The following is a 21,085-nucleotide window of genomic DNA, read 5'->3' as shown; positions in this document are numbered from 1 at the left end:
CTTCCCTCACACAGGCTCCGCCCCCGCCGTGCTCACACAGGCTCCGCCCCTACAATGCAATAAGTGACTCGAGCTTCCCTCACACAGGCTCCACCCCCTGCTCTACTCCTCTATAGAGGAAATAAGTGACTCGGGCTTCCGTCACATAGGCTCCGCCCCCCCCGCCGTGCTCACACAGGCTCCGCCTCCTGGAGGACTCGCGTTTCCCTCACACAGGCTCCGCCCCCCGCCATGCCCATCTGAGGCGGGGGAATAGGCGGGAAGAGGACGCCCCTCCTCTCTCTGTGGGAATGAATCGTTGAGGTAAAAGCCAGGGAAGGGCTCCGCCATCTTGTCTCCTCTGTGGGCGGTAGATGGGAGGTGCGGTGTGGGGAGAGCTGTGATTGGATGTTTTCTTTCCTGTGTGGAGATGCTGAAGGGGCTGCCAAATATGTTTTTTACCTGAAACCAATCCCCCTTCCCTTCCCTCACACACCATTCTATGGAGGTTTAACATTTGGTTTAGCCCCTTCATGCCTTTTTTAAGTTAAAATCAGTGTTTTTTTTGCTAGAAAATTACTTGGAACCCCCAAACGTTAAATATATATTTTTAACAGAAACCCTAGAGAATAAAATGGCGGTTGCTGCAAAACTTTATGTCACACTGCATTTGCACTGCTTCTATTTAAAAAAGAAAACACCCGATTCCCCTAGACAAGATGAGCCTCAATCTAATGTTAAAAATTGAGTTTTTGGGTGAACCTCCACTTTAACCACTTCAGCCCCGGACCATTTTGCTGGTCAAAGACCGGGCCACTTTTTGCGATTCGGCACTGCGTCCCTTTAGCTGACAATTGCGCGGTCGTGCGACGTGGCTCCCAAACAAAATTGGCGTCCTTTTTTTCCCACAAATAGAGCTTTCTTTTGGTGGTATTTGATCACCTCTGCGGTTTTTATTTTTTGCGCTATAAACAAAAAAAAAACCTGACAATTTTGAAAAAAAAAAATCATTTTGCAATCATAAAGATCCCCCCAGAAACACACACCCCATGTACACACACACACACCCCCCTTGTACACACACACACATGTACACACACGCCCCCCCCCCTTGTACACACACACACACATGTACACACACGCCCCCCCTTGTACACACACACACATGTACACACACGCCCCCCCCCCTTGTACACACACACACATGTACACACACGCCCCCCCCTTGTACACACACATGTACACACACACGCCCCCCCTTGTACATACATACACACACACACACATGTACACACACGCCCCCCCCCTTGTACACACACATGTACACACACACGCCCCCCCTTGTACATACATACACACACACACACATGTACACACACGCCCCCCCCCTTGTACATACATACACACATGTACACACACACACCCCCCCCCTTGTACACACACACACATGTACACACACGCCCCCCCTTGTACATACATACACACACACACACATGTACACACACGCCCCCCCCCCCTTGTACATACATACACACACACACACATGTACACACACGCCCCCCCCCCTTGTACATACATACACACACACACATGTACACACACGCCCCCCCCCTTGTACATACATACACACACACACACATGTACACACACGCCCCCCCCCTTGTACATACATACACACACACACACATGTACACACACGCCCCCTCTTGTACATACATACACACACACACACATGTACACACACGCCCCCCCCCCCCTTGTACATACATACACACACACATGTACACACACGCCCCCTCTTGTACACACACACACACATGTACACACACGCCCCCCCTTGTACACACACACACACACATGTACACACACACGCCCCCCCTTGTACATACACACATGTACACACACGCCCCCTCTTGTACATACATACACACACACACATGTACACACACGCCCCCCCTTGTACATACATACACACACACACATGTACACACACACCCCCCCTTGTACACACACACACACACATGTACACCCCCCCCCTTGTACACACACACACACATGTACACATGTCCCCCTTGTACACACACACACACATGTACACACACACACGCATGTACACACACAGTGGTCTTCCTTGTTTTATCAGATATGTGATAGATAAGGAGGGACAGTGGTGGAGAGATCCCACTCCGATGTTTTTATTCTCCTCCTCCTCCTGTCTATAAATATAAAATCTCCTTATCATTTTTCACATCTGTTTTCTTTCTTCAGTGGATATATTACCGAGTATATTTATTTTTCATTTCTTTGAAGCGTATCCAATGTATATTTAATGTTTGTTTTTTGTTGGCCTGAAGCTTTGATATGGTTATGAAAAGGAGGTAATGACATGAAATTTTCCTGATTCTAAAAAATATGCTGCATTGTGAAATGTACAAAGTGTGCTGCTTTCTTCATGGGCGGGGGGGAGGGGGGTGGTGGTCTCTCTCTCTCTCTCTCTCTCTCTCTCTCTCTCTCTCTCTCTCTCCTCTCTTCTTCTCTCTCTCTCTCTCTTTCTCGATCTTCTCTGCTCTCTCTCTCTTCTCCCTATCCTCTCTCTCTGTTCTCTCTCTTTTTCTCTCTCTCTATTTACTCTCTCTTTCTCTCTCTCTTCTCTCTATTCTCTCTCTGCTCTCTCTCTCTATCTCTCTCTCCCCTTTCTCTCCCTCTCTTTCTTTCTCTCCTCTTTCTGTACTCTATTCTCTCTCTTTTCTCTCTCTGTTCTCTCTTCTCTCTCTCTTTTTCTCTCTCTCTCTATACTCTCTCTGTTCTCTCTTTTTCTCTCTCTCTCTCTATTCTCTGCTCTCTCTCTTCTCTCTATTCTCTCTCTCCCTCCCTCCCCCCTCTCTCTCCTCTCTCTCTCTATTCTCTCTCTCTCCATTCTCTCTCATCTCCCTCTCTCTATTATCTCTTCTCTCTCTGCTTTCTCTCTCTATTCTTTCTCTCTTGCTCTCTCTCTCTCTCTCTCTATTCTCTCTCTGTTCTCTCTCTATCTCCCTCTATTCTCTCTCTCTCTTCTCTCTCTCTATTCTCTCTCTTTCTCTATTCTCTCTCTCTTCTCTCTCCCATCTCTCTCCCTCTCTTTCTCTCACTCTCTCTTTCTCTCTCTCTTCTCTCTCTGCTCTCTCTCTCTCCCCTTTCTCTCTCTCTCTCTTTCTTTCTCTCCTCTTTCTCTATTCTCTTCTCTCTCTTTTCTCTCTCTGTCCTCTCTTCTCTCTCTCTCTCTTTTTCTCTCTCTCTCTATACTCTCTCTGTTCTCTCTTTTTCTCTCTCTCTCTATTCTCTGCTCTCTCTTCTCTCTATTCTCTCATCTCTCTATTCTCTCTCTCCCTCCCTCCCCCCCTCTCTCTCTATTCTCTCTCTCTCTATTCTCTCTCTCTCTATTCTCTCTCTCTCCATTCTCTCTCTTCTCCCTCTCTCTATTATCTCTTCTCTCTCTGCTTTCTCTCTCTATTCTTTCTCTCTTGCTCTCTCTCTCTCTCTCTCTATTCTCTCTCTGTTCTCTGTTCTCTCTCTCTATCTCCCTCTATTCTCTCTCTTTCTCTATTCTCTCTCTTTCTCTCTCCCATCTCTCTCCCTCTCTCTTTCTCTCTCTCTCTCTCTATTCTCTTCTCTCTCTTCTCTCTCTCTCTGTTCTCTATTCTCTCTTTCTCTCTCTATCTCTCTCTCTCTCTTCTCTCTATTCTCTCCTCTCTCTCTCCCCCTCTCTCTCTATTCTCTCTCTCTCTCCAGTCTCTCTCTCTCTTCATTCTCTCTCTCTAGCCATTCTTTCTCTCCCTCCATTCTCTCTCTCTCTCCCTCCATTCTCCCTCTCTAGCCACTCTCTCTCTCTCTCTCTCTCTCTCTCTCTCTCTCTCTCTCTCCATTCTCTCTCTCTCCATTCTCCCTCTCTATCCATTCTCTCTCTCTCTCTCTCTCTCTCTCTCTCTCTCTCTCCATTCTCTCTCTCTCCATTCTCCCTCTCTTTTCTTGCTCTCTATTCTCATCTTTCTCTCTTGTGTTCTCTCTCTCTTCTCTCTATTTTCTCTCTCTTTCTCTCTCTCTCCCCAGTAACGTGAAAAAACACATGGGCTTATTGAAAGAAACCCTGTCAACATCTGTATCTTTACTGTATCCTTTAGCAACATAGGAGCTGGAAGGTGGAACCACAGTTCTCAGCAGGGGACCAGGTATTTGACACCCCTGGAAGTGTGTCAGAGGCTTTGAAATTCCAGGCTGATCTAGAGAGTAAAGTTTGGAGTCACTGTCCGCCGACGAGGTAAGTGTTATTTATCTTCCTTTGCTGGAACCTTTTTTTATATTATTAAACTAATCCTAAAGTACTTACTCCAAGTAAATGTAAGTAAATGGTGCCAGAAGAAAATGTAAAAATTGCTTATCTCTAGTGCGTATCCATTTATTAAAGCTGAATTCCAGAACTGTGAGTTAAAGGGGTTGTAAATCGTCTATCCTATGTATTAAGGTGAAAAAACACCTTACAGTGTCCAGCCCCCCCCCCCCCCTGTTTTACTTACCTGAGCCCCGAATTTCCATGGGTGCGATCCCGCTTTGCTCTCTCTATGGCTTCTCTGCTCTTCATTGGATATATTGATAGCAGCACAGCCATTGGCTCCCTCTGCTGTCAATCAAATCCAATGACACGGGGGGCAGGGCTGAGTCATACACTCGGCGGCTGCCCTCGTCCATAGCTTCCCAGAGGGGGTTATCTATTGCGGAGAGGAGCTGCGAGAGCTTCCATGGGACCCCAGAACAGGAGGATCGGGGCCACTCTGTGCAAAACGAGCTGCACAGTGAAGGTAAGTATGACATGTTTGTTATTTTTATTTTTTTTAAACTGAACATTTACAACCACTTTAAGTACAAGGATGTGCATGACATCTACTGAACTCTTATTTATATCTGACAGATTTATTGCATTCCTGGACGACAGCGCTGTATTTTTGGGAGCCTGACGCTGATGCTTCAGGTCTAAGCATCTTCAACATTAGAGGCGGTGCAGCTGCAATGCCCGCCCCTCCCCTCCTCCTGCCCAATCACTGAAGCCTTTGTGTTGAGTGAACTCATTAACAGAATACAAAGGCTTCTCTGAATGGGCAGCAGAGGGAAAGGGCAGGCATAGTTGCTCTGTGTGTGTCTCTCTCTCCTTTCTCACAGCCCCGAGTATCAGTGTAAATTATTTTGTTTATTAAAAATCTTACCAACATACAACATAATAAAAACATATTTATTGTACATATATACAGAATAAATAAAATGTATATATAAACAACCAAAACAAAAAAATAGCTTACTTCAGCAAAAAAAACAAATTGGCTTTTTTTAGCCAGGAAAAAAACATACACAGTACTAAATATACAAACCAGGACACATGTTAATATTATTATTATGCACCACAACAAAGCCCTAACCTCCACCTAAACACACCCTCAGAGCCGGGTTCCCACAGGGGCGTCTCAGCCGCCTGACAAGTCGCGCTCCGGTCTATTCAATGGAACCGTTTTAATAGGAGCGACTCAAGTCGCTCTGACTTAGAAAAAGGTTCTTGTGCTACTCGGGGCGACTGGCATTGACCTCAATACAGAAGTCATTTTGCAAGTCGCCTCTGAAGTCGTCTTGAGATCGCCTTGCCGAGTCGCCCCCAAAGTCGTGCCGCCCCAGTGTGAGCCGGGTCTCAGGCTAAGAAACGATTACACATTTAACCCATGCATGCATATGACTTTTAAAAAAAAAATCTGATATTATTAAAATCTAGGGGATGTAAAAGGAAAGAAAGAACTACAAGAAACGTCTGAGCTCTGTGATTGCCAAACAAGGGATTCTCCACCAACTACTAAGGGGATCAAATACTTATTTTAGTCACTGAACTGCAACTCCATTTATAACATTTGTATCGTGATTTTTTCTGGATTTTTGGTTGATATTCTGTCTTTATCATATATAATACACCTATGATGAAAAATTATAGACCTTCATTTCTTTGTAAGTGGGAAAACTTACACAATGTTCAGGGGATCAAATAATTATTCCCCCCCCTGTATAAGTATATATTTACAGTTTTTCTTTGTGTAATTTTATTTTTTATTTTTTTTACTACAGAGTTTAAAATGAATCTCAATGTTTGGAACATCAAAGACATGTTCAGCATTCCTCCAGGAGCCGGGTGAGGGGTTTTTCTGTATTTAGAATGTAATTTATTTCCTAGCAGCTAAAGCATGAAGTTTAATTTACGGAGAAAATAATACAATAAAGGATTTTAACTTGTCGGTTTTTAACCATAAGCCGGAAGGAACATAAACAAAGATTAGTGGGCGAGAGAAGGACTTCTCCAGAAGTTGTGTGCAGTGTTCATTTTGACATCAAATTTCGATTTAGTTTTAGGCCTCGTGCAGACGAGAGGATATCCGCTGGAAACGGCCCGCCGGACCGTTTCCAGCGGACATTCCTCCTCCGAATTTTGATCTGATGGCTTGTACACACCATCAGATCAAAATCCCCGCGGAAAACATCAGCGGTGACGATGACGCGGCGACGTGCGCATCCCTGGAAGGTAAATACTTCCACGCATGCGTCGAATCACTTCGACGCATGCGAGGGATGGGGATCGCTTGGACTTATCCAGTGAGTCTGTACAGACGACCGGATCAGTCCAACGGACAGGTTTCCAGCGGATAGATTTCTTAGCATGCTAAGAAATTTTTATCCGCTTGAAAACCGTCAGCTGGAGAAATCTCCGCCGAAAAATGTCCGCTAGGCCGTACACACGACCGGATTTGTCTGCTGGAACTGATCCGCGGATCAATCCCAGCGGATAGATCCGGTCGTGTGTACGGGGCCTCAGTCTCCATTTACACCTGAGCGTAGCGCAGCGATAGCTGCTGCAGCGTGCTTTTTTTTGTTTTTTGGCGGTGCGTTTTTGGAGCGGCACCATTCATTCATTTGAATGGCCCTCCCTCTGCTCAAAAAAGTTCTAAAGAAGCTCATGGACCAAACCTTGGCACAGAGCGGTTGCGATTTTTTTTTTTCCTGTGATGGTAGAGCATTTTTGCGGCAAAATTGCACCACGTTTGAGGTGCCATTAAGAAATAATGGCATCGCAAATGCGTTAAGCATTTTTTCCCATGTAAATTTCCGAATAACCAAAAATGTGTCAGAATTTCAATTCGGAACAAAAATGAACCGCTCGTGTCTAAAACGGAATAATAAGGATGATTTGTGATGACGCCGTGGTATTTTCTGTAGGTTAAACGCATATCATTTTCATAGAGCAGCTGCTATCATGTTCATTTTCTGGAAATGCTTTTTTTAAATTGTATTTCTTGCCTTGTACTATTTTATAGAAACCAATAAGATTTTCTTTAGCTGGCCGTTGAGGGATCGTTTGTTCTCAGCTATCTTATATCATGTGTCTGAGATCTTTATTGCCTGTTGATGAAGCCTGGCTAATGCTGTGTATAGTAAGACATAACGCATGTCATTGCAGAGCTTATAAGTCTTCAAATCGCAATGCCGCTTCCAGTGACCATTCCAGCCTGACAGATTCACAGTTCCTGTTCAGTTCACAGTTCTGCCCCGAGAGCACCCAGGCAGGATCCGGGGATTATAAATCACAGGCAAATTATCAGAGGAACTCAAATCCAAACTCACAGGAGGTACCGGTAAGTAAATCATACAAGCGGGTGGGCGTAGTACTGTCATAACACTTACCTCACCTGTGCGATGAAGGAGCCGCTAGCTTCAGCTAAAAACAACGACTAAATCCCCAGTTCACATTAGAGCGCACTGCGATCCGTGTGTGTTTCTTTCATCGGTTTTTAAATTGCACTGAGTTTGCGATCTGCACCGGTTGTCAGTGCAATGTTACCGACACCAGGGCCATCTTAATAGCATCATGGGCCCCTGGGCAAAGTAGTGCTCTGGCCCCTCTACGCCCCAGATATCCCCCCAGCACTCTGACCCCTCTACATCCCAGATATCCCCCCCAGCACTCTGACCCCTTTACACCCCAGATATCCCCCCAGCACTCTGACCCCTCTACACCCCAGATATCCCCCCAGCACTCTGACCCCTCTACACCCTGTATGTCCCCCCAGCACTCTGACCCTTATACACCCCAGATATCCCCCAGCACTCTGACCCCTCTACACCCCAGATATCCCCCCCAGCACTCTGACCCCTCTACACCCCAGATATTCCCCCAGCACTCTGACCCCTCTACACCCCAGATATCCCCCCAGCACTCTGACCCCTCTACACCCCAGATATTCCCCCAGCACTCTGACCCCTCTACACCCCAGATATTCCCCCAGCACTCTGACCCCTCTACACCCCAAATATCCCCCCAGCACTCTGACCCCTCTACACCCCAGATATCCACCCAGCACTCTGACCCCTCTACACCCCAGATATCACCCCAGCACTCTGACCCCTCTACACCCCAGATATCCCCCCAGCACTCTGACCCCTCTACACCCCAGATATCCCCCAGCACTCTGACCTCTCTACACCCCAGATATCCACCCAGCACTCTGACCCCTCTACACCCCAGATATCCCCCCAGCACTCTGACCCCTCTACACCCCAGATATCCCCCCAGCACTCTGACCCCTCTACACCCTGTATGTCCCCCCAGCACTCTGACCCTTATACACCCCAGATATCCCCCAGCACTCTGACCCCTCTACACCCCAGATATCCCCCCCAGCACTCTGACCCCTCTACACCCCAGATATTCCCCCAGCACTCTGACCCCTCTACACCCCAGATATCCCCCCAGCACTCTGACCCCTCTACACCCCAGATATTCCCCCAGCACTCTGACCCCTCTACACCCCAGATATTCCCCCAGCACTCTGACCCCTCTACACCCCAAATATCCCCCCAGCACTCTGACCCCTCTACACCCCAGATATCCACCCAGCACTCTGACCCCTCTACACCCCAGATATCACCCCAGCACTCTGACCCCTCTACACCCCAGATATCCCCCCAGCACTCTGACCCCTCTACACCCCAGATATCCCCCAGCACTCTGACCTCTCTACACCCCAGATATCCACCCAGCACTCTGACCCCTCTACACCCCAGATATCCCCCCAGCACTCTGACCTCTCTACACCCCAGATATCCACCCAGCACTCTGACCCCTCTACACCCCATATATCCCCCCAGCACTCTGACCTCTCTACACCCCAGATATCACCCCAGCACTCTGACCCCTCTACACCCCAGATATCCACCCAGCACTCTGATCCCTCCCCCCCAGATATCCCCCAGCACTCTGACCCCTCTACACCCCCGATATCCCCCCAGCACTCTGACCCCTCTACACCCCAGATATCCCCCAACACTCTGACCCCTCTACATCCCAGATATCCCCCCAGCACTCTGACCCCTCTCGGCTTTCCGAGTATTTCCCAGTGATTCCGGCTCCATTCGTTCTGAGTGTCACCGGCGCCCCCGCACCTCTGGCCAAATGCGGTACTGCACGCCCCATTAGCTTGAACTCTGCTTGTGTTGCGAGACAACACTCGCAAACCGAGTCAGAATTTTTTTTAAAAGTTGCTCGTTATTCAAAATGCTCGTTAACCGCGTAACCAAGGTTCCACTGTATGTTTCTGGTAATTTAATGTAGTAAGCAGTAGCACCAAATAAAACCCCAATGTATCCAAGTTTTTGGCCCTATAGTTGCTCATTGTTTCGGAAGTGTTCTTTAACCACTTGCCGCCCGCCAATGACAGATTGACGGCGGCAAAGTGGTTGTAGAATCCTGACCGGACGTCATATGACGTCCTCAGGATTCTGAGCCGCTGCGCGCCCCCGGGGGCGCGCATCGCGGCGATCGTTGTTGCAGGGTGTCAGTCTGACACCCCGCAACACCGATCTCGGTAAAGAGTCTCTCACGGAGACTCTTTACCACGTGATCAGCCGTGTCCAACCACGGCTGATCACGATGTAAACAGGAAGAGCGGTTGACGGCTCTTCCTCACTCGCGTCTGACAGACGCTAGTAGAGGAGAGCCGATCGGCGGCTCTCCTGACAGGGGGGGTTCGCGCTGATTGTTTATCAGCGCAGCCCCCCTCGGATCGCCACATGGACCACCAGGGTAGACCACCCTGGACCACCAGGGAAGGGCAGATAAAAAAAAAAGCCAGAAAAAATAAATAAAAAAAGTCTGTAAAAAATAAAAAATAAAGCATTAAAAAAAAAAAAAATGGGCACTGACTGGCAACATAGGTAAATCAGTGCCGCCCCACAGTGTCCATCAGTGCCACCCCACATTGTCCATCAGTGCCACCCTACAGTGTCCATCAGTGCCACCCTACAGTGTCCATCAGTGCCACCCCACAGTGCCCATCCATGCCCAGTGCCCACCTATCAGTGCCCATCTGTGCCACCCATAAGTAGCCATAAGTGCCGCCCATGAGTGCCCATCTGTGCTGCCCATGAGTGCCCAGTGCCGCCTATGTGTGCCCATCAGTGCCGCCTATGTGTGCCCATCAGTGCCGCCTATGTGTGCCCATCAGTGCCGCATACAAGCGCCGCCAATCAGTGCCACCTCATCTGTGCCCGTCAGTACTACCTCATCGATGTCCATCAGTGCCATCTCATCGGTGCCCATCAGTGCCGCCATATCAGTGCCCGTAATTGAAAGAGAAAACTTACTTATTTACAAAAAAATTAACAGAAAAAGATAAAAACGTATTTTTTTTTCAAAATTTTCAGTTTTTTTTTTGTTGTTGCGCAAAAAAAAAAAATCGCAGAGGTGATCAAATACCACCAAAAGAAAGCTCTATTTGTGGGGAAAAAAGGACGCCAATTTTGTTTGGGTACAGTGTAGCATGACCGCGCAATTGCCATTCAAAGTGCAACAGTACTAAAAGCTGAAAATTGGCTTGGGCGGGAAGGTGCATAAGTGCCTGGTATGGAAGTGGTTAAGAGAGGCTCTTTCATTCACCATCCTTGTGTTCATATTACAATGACTTTGATTGGCATTTGAATGATCTTTTCTTTCAATAATAAATATTTATATGTTTAAATTCATGAAATATTTACGAATACCATTTACTATTTTACATTTTAATTTGAAGACAAAAGTATTTAAAATTGTGTATCTGACCGGATATTCAACCACATTGTGCCATCTGGAGTTTGCCGTGGGAATTACAGGCACACGGTACAGCTGAACAGACAACCTTTGAAACTCTTTCACGATGCTTTCATTTATTGAAAATCAGTAACACAAATTTCTGACATCTCTAGGTTAGCTAAGCGGTGAAAGGCAGTGTGAACACTGAAGCTGAACTCCAGACTCTAGATATAAAAGACAAAAATTAAAGTGGTAGTTAAGATTAAAATAAAAACAAAAAAAAGTTCTCTCTGCAAGATTATTATTATTTTTATTACAATATAGCACCATCAATTTACACAGTGCTTTATATATATATTGTACATTCACATCAGTCCCTGCCCGTGGAGGTTCACCCAAAATATACATTTTTAACATTAGATTTAGGCTAATTAACCACTTAAGCCCCGGACCAATATGCTGGCTAAAGACCCAAGGGGTTTTTACAGTTCGGGACTGCGTCGCTTTAACAGACAATTGCGCGGTCGTGCAACCTGGCTCCCAAACAAAATTGACGTCCTTTTTTTCCCACAAATAGAGCTTTCTTTTGGTGGTATTTGATCACCTCGGCGGTTTTTATTTTTTGCGCTATAAACAAAAATAGAGCGACAATTATAAAAAAACTTTTTTTTCCCTCAGTTTAGGCCGATACGTATTCTTCTACCTATATTTGGTAAAAAAAAATCGCAATAAGCGTTTATCGATTGGTTTGCGCAAAATTTATAGCGTTTACAAAATAGGGGATAGTTTTATTGCATTTTTATTAATTTTTTTTTTTTTTACTACTAATGGCGGCGATCAGCGATTTTTTTCGTGACTGCGACATTATGGCGGACACTTCGGACAATTTTGACACATTTTTGGGACCATTGTCATTTTCACAGCAAAAAATGCATTTAAATTGCATTGTTTATTGTGAAAATGACAGTTGCAGTTTGGGAGTTAACCACAGGTGGCGCTGAAGGATTTAGTGTACACTGTGTGTGTGTTTACAACTGTAGGGGGGTGTGGCTGTAGGAATGACGTCATCGATCGAGTCTCCCCTATAAAGGGGATCACTCGATCGATGCAGCGCCATAGTGAAGCACGGGGAAGCCGTGTTTACATACGGCTCTCCCCGTTCTTCAGCTCCGGGGAGCGATCGCGACGGAGCGGCTAGAAACAAATAGCCGCGCCGCCGTCCCGGATCGCTCCCCGAGGGAACCCGACCGCCGCGTGTAGCGGGGGGTCCCGATCGGACCCCCGACCCACGTCTAGGTAGGGACGTACAGGTACGCCCATGTGCCTGTACGTGCCATTCTGCCGACGTATATGTACATGCGGCGGTCGGGAAGTGGTTAAGGGGAGCAGAAACGGGTATTTTCGGCAACTGGTGACGCGATGTATGCGACCGTCGGAAGGCTGTCAATCAAATAGGAACGCCCAGTCCCGCAGCCCATACCCGGAAGCGGCGGGAGAACATCTATCTCTACAACGGTAAGTACGGCATTGATTTAAAAAAAAAATACCCGTTTCTGCTCCCCTTAATTAGCCTAAATCTAATGTTAAAAAAAAATTTCGGGTGAACTCCCGCTTTAAGGAGCTTACAATCTAAGGTCCCTAACTCACATTCATATACTGGAGCCAATTTAGACAGGAGCCCATTAACCTATCAGCATGTCTTTGGTCTTTGGTGTGTTGGAGGAAACCAGAGCACAGTGCCCATGTGGCCGGTGACATCAGCGGCTGCTAAAGCTGTGAATGTCTCCTAAACGGTTCACTTTTAGAAGATATTCACTGTACCTACAGGTAAGCTTTATTATAAGCTTACCTGTCTACACCCGACCAAGCAGGGTTTACTACTGCTTTAATGCAGCTTGGTATTTTTAACCACTTAAGGACCGCCTCCTGCAGATATACATCGGCAGAATGGTAGAGCTGGGCACAAGCACGTACCTGTACGTCCTCTTTAAGTGTCCAGCCGTGGGCGCGTGCCCGCGGCGCACGCCAGCGACCCGGTCCGAAGCTCCGTGACCGCGGCCGTGGGACCCGCAGACCCGATCGTCGCTGGAATCCCGCGATCAGTCCCCGGAGCTGAAGAACGGGGAGAGCTGTGTGTAAACTCAGCTTCCCCGTTCTTCACTGTGGTGCCATCATCGATCGTGTGTTCCCATATATAGGGAACCACAATCAATGATGTAACACCTACAGCCACACCCCCCTACAGTTAGAAACAGATGAGGTCACACTTAACCCCTTCATCGCCCCCTTGTGGTTAACTCCCAAACTGCAATTGTCATTTTCACAGTAAACAATGCTGTGAAAATGACAATGGTCCCAAAAATCTGTCAAAATTGTCAGAAATGTGTCCGCCATAATGTCGCAGTCACGAAAAAAATCGCTGATCGCCGCCATTAGTAGTAAAAAAAAAATATATTAATAAAAATGTAATAAAACTATCCCCTATTTTGTAAACACTATAAATTTTGCGCAAACCAATCGTTAAACGCTTATTGCGATTTTTTTTACCAAAAATATGTAGAAGAATACGTATCGGCCTAAACTGAGGAAAAAAAAAGTTTTTTTATATATTTTTGGGGGATATTTATTATAGCTAAAAGGAAAAAATATTGAATTTTTTTCAAAATTGTCGCTCTATTTTTGTTTATAGCGCAAAAAATAAAAACCGCAGAGGTGATCAAATACCACCAAAAGAAAGCTCTATTTCTGGGAAAAAAAGGACGCCAATTTTGTTTGGGAGCCACGTCGCACGACCGCGCAATTGTCAGTTAAAGCGACGCAGTGCGGAATCGCAAAAACTGGCCGGGTCCTTTACCTGCATTTTGGTCCGGGTCTTAAGTGGTTAATACATCGTTAACCAGTTCAACTTGGACATGTGTAGTACGTCCAGAGAGTGAACTTGGACATGTGTAGTACGTCCAAAGAATGAACTTGGACATACAGTGGGGCAGATTCAGGTACCTTCGCGCCAAGTTACGGCGGCGCAGCGTATTGTATTTACGCTACGTATTGTATTCACAAAGCACTTGCTCCGTAAGTTGCGGCGGCGTAGCGTAAATGGGGCCGCCGTGTACATATCCCAGTGTGCATTGCTCTCAAGTACGCCGCAACGACGTATTGGTTTCGACGTGAACGTAAATTACGTCCAGCCCTATTCGCAAACGACTTACGCAAACGACGTAAAAAATTCAAATTTCGAAGCGGGAACGACGTCCATACTTAACATTGGCTGCGCCTCCTAATAGCAGGAGCAACGTTACGCCAAAAAAGCCTTACGCAAACGACGTAAAAAACTACCGCCGGGCGCACGTACGTTCGTGAATCGACGTAACTAGGTAATTTGCATATTCTACGCCGAAAACAACAGAAGCGCCCCTAGCGATCAACGTTATATTGCACACAATTATACACCGCCGCATTCAAGTTACGTCGGCGGAGGAAGCCTATTTTTTAAGCGTATCTGCCTTTGAGAATCGGCGTAACGATACGCCGGGGCAGATTTCAAATTACGGCGGCGTATCTGGAGATACGCCGCTGTAAAAGCTACCTGAATCTGCCCCAGTATCTCACAAAAGTGAGTACACCCCTCACATTTTTGTAAATATTCTATGATATGTTTTTAAGTGACAACACTGAAGAAATAGAAGAATTAGCAGAATTAAGGGAATTCCTTGGGCCCCAGGTCACCAGAATGATTGCCCCCATTGGAAGATTTCCCCTCCTTTACTTTTCTGGGGACAACCCAAAATGTGTAATTTTTTTTTGTATTTACACTTTGAATGATAATGGTAAACAGGACAAATAGAGAGGAAGAATCTCCCCAACGGGGACGCAGACAGCAATAAAAACTTACAGGGGTTCTAATCCCTCTCCACTCTATCCAAAACTAAAAAAAAGTTTTGCCATTAGTTATACTTTAATTATTAATTATTATTATTATTATTATTATTATTATTATTATCTGGGGATCTACTATAACATTTTATACATCTATGTTGCTGTTCTCTTTGTTATTTTTTTCTTAATTTTTTTCTTTCTCTCTTTTTCAGACTGAACAAAGTGTGCTTCAGAAATACCAGACTAAGCCTCCTCTGTGCTGTACTGATGGCAAAGAAAGGGGCCCATTTCAGACGTTTGGAAAAGCAAATAGCAAAAGCATTCTTGTGCAATTTGAAGAAAGCAAGAGAAAGGCCAAAGAAAAATACGAGAGGTAGGTTGCCCTCCATATAGGTTTACCTCCATATAGGTTATCCAGAATGTATTTTTTTTTCTTTACAGGTGACTTTGTGCAAAACTGGAATCACATTTCTGTTTTGTAAAGTGAAAAATTATAGAAAAAGCAACATACAAAATTTACCAGCATACCATTTCTTTTCAACCAGCGAGCAATTAAACCAGGTGATCTTCCAGGTTCATGAGACTATACAGGAGGTAAGCGAATGATGAGCTGTGCAGCACTGTGTATACCGATGAGCCATTTCAGTATAAATATAGTTTTTTTTTTTTAACACTTTGTTTTGTCAGTTGAAAATGTCTCTCAGCCACATGGAAGAAAACACAAACTTGAAGTGCAAGTCGCTTTTGGATTCTTTGGATGCAACTTCTAAGGCCAGTGAGTGTGCCGCATTATTAGCGATGCTTTGTCTTTGTGATCCAGCAGAGGGCACCAAACACCTGCAGTCAGTTCAAAGAGTGTAAAAAGAGAAGGGCAGGGTGGACCTGTAGCAGTGTAATGCCCAGGGTAATGTACCATGTAGTGGGAGTTGTATAACTAAATTGTGTACGTTTTTGTGTATCCGTTACTATAAATCCATTTCTATTAAAGGGAATATATATTTTTTTTCCATTTGAACTTTTCTGACCCGCAATCTGTTAACATTTCCCAGCATGATGCCCCATGCTGGGTCTATGCTCCCTCTTTAGGAGTCAGAAAGGAACATTTTGTGCTGCTGGTGACACTCAGTCCTGAGAGCTCAGGTCCCCCACTGAGAACTGGGAACCAATCAGAGTGGTTTATGACAATGTGATCACTAGGTCAGCCATGACCTAGTGATCACATGCATGCTGGAGATTTCATTGATAAAATAAGCCTTGAGGCTTATCTTTTAGTAGATGAAAACACTGGCCTGGATTCAAGAAGCAATTGCGCCTGTGTAACCATAGGTTACACAGCGCAATTGCTTACTTCCCCCCGGCGTAACGAGTGCTCCTGATTCAGGAACCTCATTACGCCGACTGCAGCCTAAGATGTGCGCGGCATAAGGCTCTTATGCCCGCATATCTTAGGCTGCATTCTTGCGATGGCCGCTAGGTGGCGTTCCCGTTGTGCTCAGCGTATAGTATGCAAATTGCATACTAACGCCGATTCACAACGTTACGCGAGCCCTGCGTACGCAATTTACGTCGTTTCCGTACGGCCGTTTTTGCGTAAGGCTGCCCCTGCTATTAGCAGGGGCAGCCAATGTTACGTATACCCGTCGTTCCCGCGTCGCGAAATTAGAATTTTACGTAGTTTGCGTAAGTGAATCGTGAATGCCGCTGGACGCCATTCACGTTCACTTTGAAGCAAAATGACGTCCTTGCGACGTCATTTGCCGCAATGCACGTCGGGAAAGTTTCCCGACGGAGCATGCGCTCTACGATCGGTGCGGGAACGCGCCTAATTAAAATGATTCCCGCCCCCTACGGGATCATTTAAATTGCGCGCGCTTGCGCTGGGCATTTTGCCGGCGCGCCCGCGCAATTCACAGAGCTTCTGCTCCGTGAATCGAGGGCAGCGCAAAAAAATGGCTGGGCGCAGGGCAAAAAAGTTGCCCTGCGCCTCCGTAAAAATAGCGCAATTCTAGCTGAATCCGGGCCACTGTGTTCTGCAGTGGGATCTGAAATGACATACATTGAAAGGTTTATTTGTGAGATACAAGTAGAAATATATATATATATATATCTCAAAAGTGAGTGCACCCCTCACATTTTTGTAAAAACACCTATAGCAATCGGATATTTTCATGTGTAGTATTTGGAGATTTTTGATTGTTAGTAACTGAACCAAAATGCTTTAAAATAATATTTGTGCTGTAGATTTGAAAAAAAAAAATGTTTTTATTTTATTACTCTAGTGCAGGAAAATATCGCTTTTTACCACGAGTCAATGCAGAAAATGATCTCAACTAAATGCAGTTGCAGACAAGTGTTGTTGGACTTAGAAAATAAAATTACTTTGGTAAGTTAATGTAAAATTAAAGTTTGTGCTTACGTATGTACTTAAAAAATAATTAAACTGAAAAGCTATTCTGTTTCACTTATAAGCTATACATGACATAATAACGTATATTATTATAACCAGTGGTGTATTTAGGTTTTGTGCTGCCCTAGGCCTGACCTAAACTCGTGCACCCCCTAATTTAAATATGACACACCCCTTTCCATCAAGGTCACACCCCTTCCTATTTAAGATCCGCCCAGTCATTAGGCTCCGCCTCTGCCAGTTGAATTACGTGCAGCCGGTCTGGCCAGTCACCAGTCTCTTAATGGGGCGCCAGTCACTCCTCCCCACTCAGCGTTGCGGGCGGACGTACGTTCTAAGAATCGGCGTATCTAGCTAATTTGCATATTCTACTCGGAAATCAACGGAAACGCCACCTAGCGGCCAGCGTAAATATACACCTAAGATCCGACGGCGTACTAAGACGTACGTCAGTCGGATCTAGCCCCCATTCTGGCGTATCTTGTTTTGTGGATACAAAACAAAGATACGCCGGAGAATCCTCGAAGTTACGCGGCGTATCAATAGATACGCCGACGTAACTTCTTTGTGGATCTGGCCCATTGTGTTTACTCCGCTTTATCATTCCTTGATCCTACTACCTGTAATAAAAAGCAACTGGGCAGACCACAAGGGGGGGTGTGTATTTTTTACATACAGTACTGTAATCTATAAAATTACAGTATACTGTATGTATTGTGTTTGTTTACCTTTTTGAATTTGGCGCCGTTCTCCACTCCCGTGCGTCGTAACGTCGCAGGGAACGGAGATCGGCGGCACAGGAGGACACTGTGTGAATCGAGCGAGGTCCAGCTCGCTTACACAGCGCGGTGACATCGCTGGATCCAGGGACAAGGTAAGTAAACCATGCCTGTGGATTCAGCGAGGCGAGCCCGAGTCTGACTCGGGGTTACCGATCGTAGCCAAAAAATCTCACCCCGAGTGAGACTCGGGAATACCGCCAGGGGGGGGTTAACCCCATTGTGTTTAGTGAGCTTTGTCATTCCTTGATCCTGCTACTTGTAAAAAGCTACATTTTACGACCATAATACCCAATTAATACCGCACACCACAGCATCTGAAGGAATTTGCTATATCACCATTTTACCTAACTTAGTGTAAATGAGCTGAAGTTGAGTTGTTGGTATTCCTATTACTCAGTATATGACAGCTTGTCATTTAATTCCTGATAGACTCTTTAGGCCGAAACACAAGCGCTTCAATGTTTGTGTTCCTGTTTAGCCCTAACCGGTCTGTTCTTCCTGCAGAAAGATGCAGAGCTGACAGATCTAAAATCAAACGTGCAGCTGCTGGCGACGAGCGTGGATGCTATGAAGTCACAGCAGTGTGAGAAGCACCTGGATCTGTCAGAAAAATTAACACGCCTGTCAGACTCCATAAAGTCATCAGAAGATAAAATCCTCAGCCAGATTCACAACCTTAATTACGTCTCTAAGCCCGCGCAACACTTTAAAGAGAATGCGACGCAGACGTCTCCCACCAGCGTTCAAAACCTGCCTGCCGAAGAACATATCTCATCACAGTTCAGAACAACGGGGACTTGTCTAGATGTCTCGAATCTCTCACATAGCAAGGTTCAGAACACATGTGATGGAATTAGCAATGGATTTCCTTCACAACACGGAGAAAATCTTTCTCTAATCGGATTAAAGGGTGTAACAACACGTAGCAGTGCCAGATCTCTCGGCAGCACCGAGAACTCCGGCGTTGCTTTAGAATCTCCAGAGAACCATCCAAGATCAAACGTTGATAGTCGAAGAGTACATTTTAGCGACACTGCGGATGTATGCCGCCCGCAGCAATTTTATCACGACGATCGCTGCGTCCCAGTAGAGCAGGACCATCTCCACCAACGCACAGAGCAACACAATGGGAAAGAAAACAAATTAACTGCCTTCAGGTGTAAGAAAACGAAACGAAGCGCAAATAAGCGTTGGGGAAATTCCAAGAACAGAAGAGGCTTTTCTATTAAAAACACTACTCAAATTATTTCCAGAGCGGTGGCTGGTAATTCACAGGATGAATCTAAAAATGAACCCGTCACTCACAAACGGGATAACTCCGTCAGACAGAGGGAAAATTGTTTCACGCTTTATTCTGAGAGATGCGAATCTTCATTACCTGTCACTCCGGTGCCGGTGAGAAAAGCTAAAAAAAAAAATAGCCTGAAATGTACTAAGCTTAGTCCCCGGCAAACGGTAAAGCAGAATGCAAAGGAAGACGCTACGGATGAGCTGAGGGACAGCGTTTCCAAAACAGAAGACTATCCCGAAGACAGCGATCTGCTTATATGGGATAGCAAGCCGTTGTATTGCGATACGGATTGCAAAAACAACATGGCCTGGTTTCCACCTTCGAGTCCCCCTCTCAACAATTCGACAAACATCAACATACAAAAGGAGCAGCAGGACTTAGTTTCTTTGTTTTTCGATAGCAGCGATGATTCTGATTGAAACATGAACGTTTCCTTTGTTTTTGAAGTTTAGATAAACGGTAAACCGTTGATAAACATGCATTAAAATGGAAAGCAAATAGTTGAAGAAAGTGTCACATTATTCTTTTTTTGTTTGTTTGTTTTTTATCAAAATGCTTTATTGGGTTTCACAGGATACAAACAAGTGTGGGCCAGGGCTTTTTTTCAGGTGAAACTTGGTGGAACTCAGTTCCACCACCTCTGGCTTAAACCCTTTGGTGCCTGCTCACCACAATCACTTGTAAATGCTTACAAGTGATAGCTCTGCACTCTGTGGGCCAGATTCTTAAACGAGATACAACGGCGTATCTACAGATACGCCGTCGTATCTCTAAGTTGCGCGGTCGTATCTATGCGCCTGATTTTTAGAATCAGTTACGCATAGATTTCGCTTAGATCCGACAGGCGTAACTGTGTTACACCGTCGTATCGTAAATGCATATTTACTCTGGCCACTAGGTGGCGCTTCCGTCGAATTCCGCGTCGAGTATGCAAATTAGGTAGATACGCAAATTCCCGAACGTACGCCCGGCCGACGCAGTAAAGTTACGCCGTTTACGTTAGGCTTTTCCCGGAGTATAGTTGCCTCTGCTATATGGTGGCGTAAGTGCGGCGTAACAATGTTAAGTATGGCCGTCGTTCCCACGTTGAAATTTGAAAAAGTTACGTCGTTTGGTAAGTCGTCCGTGAATGGGGCTGGACGTCATTTACGTTCACGTCGAAACCAATGACGTCCTTGCGGCGTACTTTGGAGCAATGCACACTGTGAAATTCTACGGACGGCGCATGCGCCGTTCGGGAAAAACGTCAATCACGTTGGGTCACAGTAAATTTACATAAAACACGCCCCCCTGATCCAAATTTGAATTAGGCGGGCTTACGCCGGCCGATTTACGCTACGCCGCCGCGACTTACGGCGCAAGTGCTTTGAGAATACAGCACTTGCCCATGTAAGTTGCGAAGTGGGAACGTAAATCATATACGTTACGCCCACACAATTTTACGCGGATGTACGAGAATCTGGCCCTGTGTGTTTAGCCTTGTACACACGCTCGGTTTACTCGGCAAGAACCAGCAAGAAAACTGCTGGCAGAGCTTTCTTGCCGAGTAAACCGAGCGTGTGTACGAGGCTTTCAGGTTTCTCGTCAAGAAAACTGCCTAAAATCTCGACGTGAAAAATAGAGATCCT

At 45.8% G+C, this 21,085-nt stretch overlaps 1 protein-coding gene across 2 annotated transcripts; it reads left to right on the top strand.

Moving 5' to 3' along the window:
- The first annotated feature begins 215 nt into the window (after nt 1-215).
- Nucleotides 216-19,963, top strand: IHO1 (interactor of HORMAD1 1). Of its 2 annotated transcripts, XM_040358591.1 has the most exons (9): nt 216-303; nt 4,145-4,273; nt 6,112-6,175; nt 7,496-7,670; nt 15,190-15,350; nt 15,523-15,571; nt 15,665-15,752; nt 17,257-17,360; nt 18,671-19,963. In XM_040358591.1, exons 3-9 carry the CDS (start codon nt 6,120-6,122, stop codon nt 19,874-19,876), a joined length of 1,839 nt encoding a protein of 612 aa, XP_040214525.1. In that variant the 5' UTR covers nt 216-303; nt 4,145-4,273; nt 6,112-6,119; the 3' UTR covers nt 19,877-19,963. The 2 variants fall into 2 exon arrangements, with proteins under 2 accessions (XP_040214525.1, XP_040214524.1); XM_040358590.1 differs by lacking the exon at nt 216-303 and having other exon boundaries at nt 4,004-4,273.
- Nucleotides 19,964-21,085: the final 1,122 nt, after the last annotated feature.

This window comes from Rana temporaria, chromosome 7 (assembly GCF_905171775.1).
Source record: "Rana temporaria chromosome 7, aRanTem1.1, whole genome shotgun sequence".
Lineage (NCBI taxonomy): Eukaryota > Metazoa > Chordata > Amphibia > Anura > Ranidae > Rana > Rana temporaria.
The sequence above is the reverse complement of the archived record's forward strand: the minus strand, read 5'-3'. Positions and strand labels throughout refer to the sequence as shown.